Consider the following 5,460-nt stretch of genomic DNA (forward strand, 5'->3'; position numbering starts at 1 on the left):
AAATAATAATGAAGTACCATACCCATACCACATATATGCCAAATATACAAAAAATAGCAAAAATATGAAAATTGCCCAATTAAACAAAAATGGGCCCACATGCATATTTAATACACCTAACACATGCATATCAAGTCATATTATAATATTATCCACATATTCACATAATAATACACATAATTCCATAATTTTCTATCCTGACCCCCTAATCAAGGCCCTAAGCTTTATTATGAAATTTGGGTTTTTACATAACCGGACAATCCATACCCGGGTCGGATCCGAATACACTCTGTCAGCCAAGGGAAAGGAATGAGTGGAGAGTCATACGACTCATCCCAGGAAAGGTGGAAGGTAACTGCTAGGAGCGAGTCAGACGGATCAAGTAGACGAAAAATGCAACGGTATGGAAATAAACTATAAGAAGAATCCTAAGGGGATGAATCGAGGGATTGGAGAACGAGCATTCAAACTACTAGACTGGACGAGATTCTCGGGAATGGAATCAGTCAGCCTGACCTGACCGGACCGCCTAGCGCCGCCGTCACTACCGCGATAATCATTCTCAATTGTTCTCATTCTTGATTACCTTGCAATTTTACGATTTCTATTACTTTCAATAACAATCCAGCTGACTTGAGCGTCAGAGTCCCTTTGGCTGACACCCCATCGGTGCTCCCAATTGATCTTCCCGTTCATTTCTTTGTTCTTGACAGGTTGTTAGTGCTTGTTTAATCAATTGTAGGAAATCACATCTACAAGAACTATAATTCATCTTATTATATACATATATATATTTTAAAAAAAAGATTGAACCAATTTTTATTAAAATTATATACAATATTTACAATTTTAAAAGTAAGGAAATATGCATCCCACACTGCTTCTGCCTAGTATATATATACACACAAAAACTAAATGGAGATGTTTTTTTTTTTTTTTTTTAAAATACTAAACTAAACGAAAATAGGAAGCTTGACTCACTTGAAAATTTTAAAAATGTACACATGTCACTTCTGTAAGAGACAGAAAATTAGTGAAAGATGATTTTTATTCATATTTAATAGCCTATAATATACATAAAATTATATAATTTATTTAGTAGCCTCGTATAAAAATATAATATTCATTAAAAAGTCTTTTCATTATTTTTAATTTTAATAAAAAAATCAATATAATTTTAATAGTAGTTTTTTTCTATAATAAATGTTCATTTGAAATAAACTATCACTTAATTTTTTTTGTAACAAAAAAAATATAGAAAATATAAAAAACTATCACATATTTATATTTATAAAATATATTCTTTATTTTTACCATCCAAATGAAATTATTTTTACAGTGACCAATAAAAAAACACAATTTATTTACAAGATCATTGAAAAAATATTAGTCTCTTCATATTTTATTCTTAAGAAAATTATCAAACTAGTAAAAAAGAACATAATACTTTTTAATATCTCTCATAATTCATAAATCTCTCACAATAATAAAAACGATTTTATATTTTATAATAATAAAAACTATTATAATCCCTATATATATTGTGAGTATTTTTTTAATTTTAAAATATTAATTAATTTTATATTATTGAATTTATTTATAATTTTGTATTCCTCTATTTAAGATATATTAATATATTTTGCACTTTCAATTTTTTTTTAGAAGCATCTTGAATTATATTTTTAATGGTAAATTCAAATTAAATAACTTAAAATATGTTTATTGATTCACTTGTTATTTTTGGTAATAAATACTATTAAATTTTTCTTTAACGACCAAAAAATATTAAATAATAAAGTAATGTAGACCATTTGTGACATAAATACCTAATATTTTACACTCGTTATAGTTAAATATTTAATATTTTATTTTTACCGTAAAAATACTTAATGTTCAATGTATGTTAAATATAAATACCTAATATTATTTTTTGCGGCAAAAATACATAAAGTTGCTAAAACATTGCTTTTGTCAGTACCTCATCTGTTGGAGTTGTTAAGTATTGACTCACCGGATATGCATTACTCGATAATTTATGTATTTTTGTCCTCAAAATATGTATTTTAAATTTTTTATTAATTTAAGATGTCTTTTTAATTCATTTTTTAATTTAAAATACTTAAAAAAATGAAATGGACCGATTATAAAGTGTCAAATATCTACTTAGTCAATATGCTTAAGTGTTCCAACACATGATATAATGATAAAAATAATATTTTAGTAGTATTTTTCTTTAATATATATTAAACATGGGATATTTTGACGTAAAAATAAAATAAGAAATATTGGGTAAATCATCCAATTTAACATAATCTAATGGTTGAAATTAAATGTAAAATTTGATGTAGAAATTCGTGTGTATAGAACCTATTATGTGGAAGAGTATGATATTATGTTTTGTATTCGTGTGTATAGAACCTATTATGTGGAAAGTATGATATTATGTTTTGTATTCGTTTGTATAGAACTATTATGTGGAAAGTTTGTGAAGCTAGAGAATAGTACAATTTAATGATATGAAATATGGCTGTCGTCTGGACTCTGCAGAGAAGAAAATAGAATTTTATCATTTTTAACTTGATGAGCTGTCAAAACATAATAGGATGAACGGGGAAGAAGACAGGACACTTACACAGAGGATCCCCCTCCCTATTGGGGAGCAATATCTCCATTTGTGACACATTGTTTTTTTAATTTTTTTTTTCTTTCGAAAAGGACAACTATTATTATTATTATTTTGAAGAAAATAAAAAATTATACACCGACCACCATTCACCAACTGACACAGTCTGCTATCATAAAAAGTTGATACAACCTTATCTTCCTCACCCAGCTCTGCATTGCATTGCATTGCAACACATATTTTTACATCTACATTAGCCTCTCTCTCACACTCAGAATCATTCTCTCGTCGACCACATGGCTCTCGAGGTTGCTGTCAAGGCTGCAGTTGGTGATCCTCATGTTCTTGGGGACTGTACGATCAAATTTCTTCTTTTCTGTTTTGTTTGCTTTTGATTTGATTTTTTTTTTTGGGTTATATTTGACTGAGATTTTGGGTTTCCTCAGGTCCATTTAGCCAAAGGGTACTTCTGACTTTGGAGGAGAAGAAAATATCTTACCAGAGGCACCTCATCAATCTCAGTGACAAACCCACATGGTATGTCAAACTTCATAGTTACAAAATGACACCGTTTACAAACGGAACAGATGAGAAAGAGAGGAGGGTGTTATTTTTTTAGGGTTTTGAGACATGGGTTTGTGTTTTTCTTTGATGATCTGTAGGTTTCTGCAAGTGAATCCTGGAGGGAAGGTGCCTGTGGTGAAGTTTGATGACAAATGGGTATCTGATTCTGATGTTATTGTTGGGATTCTTGAGGAGAAATACCCTCAACCTGCTCTCACCACTCCACCAGAATTCACCTCTGTGTATGTTCCTCTTCTATATATTAAGTTTGGCTTTTAAGTTTAGCCGTATATTTTTCCTTTTAAAAATCATGTAGTTTGTGGAAAATTCAAACTTGAGACTTTTTAATATTTTGTATACTATGCACTTGGAAAAGGAATGTTTGGATAAAGTTTATTTGAGGGTTCATTAAGGTTTGAATAATATTTGTTGGTTTGAAGCTTTGTAGACTATTAGCTTCTACATAAATGAGATGTATCTATAATAATTTGTTGTGTAGGGGATCAAATATTTTTGGTACGTTTGTGACTTTCTTGAAGAGCAAGGACTCAAGTGATGGGTCAGAACAGGCTCTGCTCACCGAACTGAAGGCACTTGAAGAGCATCTTAAGGCACATGTATGTATTTGCATTTACTACGTACTAACTCAAAACAGATATCTTATAACTGCTTGACTTGTGATATTTTGTGTTTGCGTTGTGAATATGTATGTAATCAGGGCCCATATATCGCTGGTGAGAAGGTTAGTGCTGTAGATTTAAGTTTGGCCCCAAAACTGTACCATCTTGATGTGGCTCTTGAACATTTCAAGAAGTGGACTGTCCCGGCAGAGATGACTAATGTCCTCAACTACAAGAAGGTATAAAACAAAATGCTTATTTTACCAAGTTGTGTAGTGTGGTTTATAAGCTCATTCTATCAACGTTGAACTATGTTCTCTTTGCCTGGTGGCTTAAATCTATTTCAATAGAATTCGATTTTTCATGCTGAGATAATTAGCTTAGACAATTTGATTGCTGTTGGTGGTTTAAGATTAGCTGTCTTTACTTTGTAATGTGGAGATTCATTAATGGTGTTTTGAGCTATTATCACCATTACGTACCATTCCAAACATGTAAATTGTCTAGATAATATCAAATGTTCACTCTTAGTTTCTATTAAACATTGTTATTGTGAAGTGACTAACACACTCTTATGTCTCTCACTTCATGTTCATGTGTATGTGTGTGTATGTGTATGTGCAATGTGCATGTTACTTTGTATAGATGAAAATGGATAAATATATATTACTTTGATTATATACTAATTTTGGTTGTGATTTTTTTTTTGCAGCTGCTATTCTCAAGGGAATCATTCGAGAAAACCAAGGCTGAAAAGAAATATATAATTGCAGGATGGGAGCCAAAAGTGAATCCATGAACTATTTCTAGAATATGGGATTTTGAAGCTATGAATCCTGGTCGAGACTCTTAAATGGCTTCATCCAAACGAGGCTTTGGTGTATTTTATATGTAGCCATTCGAATAAATGTTTACCTATAAGCATGTTTAACGACTTGCTCTATTAAATGACAAGGGTAATTTTCTTAGATCATGCTCATATCATTATAACAATTATGATGTGCACATACACAACTAAAATCTAAGTGAAACAAAAACATAACTAAATTGTTATGGCTAGGCTATCTCCATAAGATCCTCCCCAATTAACACTCACCAAAAACAGGAATGCATAGAAGAAAATTTTTTAGGTTGTGAACCCCCACAACATAGAACTCTCTTGATTTAACTCAATACTAATACACAATCATAAAATTATATGCTTCCCACCTTCATAGATCCAAGGAACACTGCCATTCTGCAAGCTTATGCCTACGATTCGAAATGGTATTCAATTATGTTATATAAAGCTTGATATTTACCCGTCCTAAAGTGCCTTCAAAAGTGCTTTTAAATCTTCATAAAGGTTTAAGCAACAGAAGTTAGAGAAACTCCAAGGGATAACTATCTTTTAGCCCAATTTTAGCTAAGATAGCTAAAAAGCAAAATTTTGGTGTTGATGAAAATAGTGGAAAAATCTTTGTTTACATGTCACAATTTTTCTCATTACTATGAAATTCCTTATTTTATGATTACCATGTGATTAGAGATAAGCAACTTAATTAATTAAATGAAGAATACCGATTAAGGTGTTTAGACCAATTTTAGTGTTGTTATCACAACTGATACGAATGTTGAGACAGAAACATAAAAACAGGTAAAAAATCAACACAC

General features: G+C 30.6%; 1 protein-coding gene across 1 annotated transcript; it reads left to right on the forward strand.

Moving 5' to 3' along the window:
* Positions 1 to 2,796: 2,796 nt before the first annotated feature.
* On the forward strand, positions 2,797 to 4,775 carry LOC133817732 (glutathione S-transferase DHAR1, mitochondrial-like). The gene is made up of 6 exons (XM_062250326.1): positions 2,797 to 2,977; positions 3,070 to 3,160; positions 3,286 to 3,429; positions 3,687 to 3,804; positions 3,906 to 4,046; positions 4,520 to 4,775. The coding sequence occupies exons 1-6, from the start codon at positions 2,920 to 2,922 to the stop codon at positions 4,604 to 4,606; spliced, it is 639 nt and encodes a 212-aa protein (XP_062106310.1). The 5' UTR covers positions 2,797 to 2,919; the 3' UTR covers positions 4,607 to 4,775.
* Positions 4,776 to 5,460: the final 685 nt, after the last annotated feature.

The sequence above is a fragment of the Humulus lupulus genome, chromosome 2 (genome assembly GCF_963169125.1).
Source record: "Humulus lupulus chromosome 2, drHumLupu1.1, whole genome shotgun sequence".
Taxonomy (NCBI): domain Eukaryota; kingdom Viridiplantae; phylum Streptophyta; class Magnoliopsida; order Rosales; family Cannabaceae; genus Humulus; species Humulus lupulus.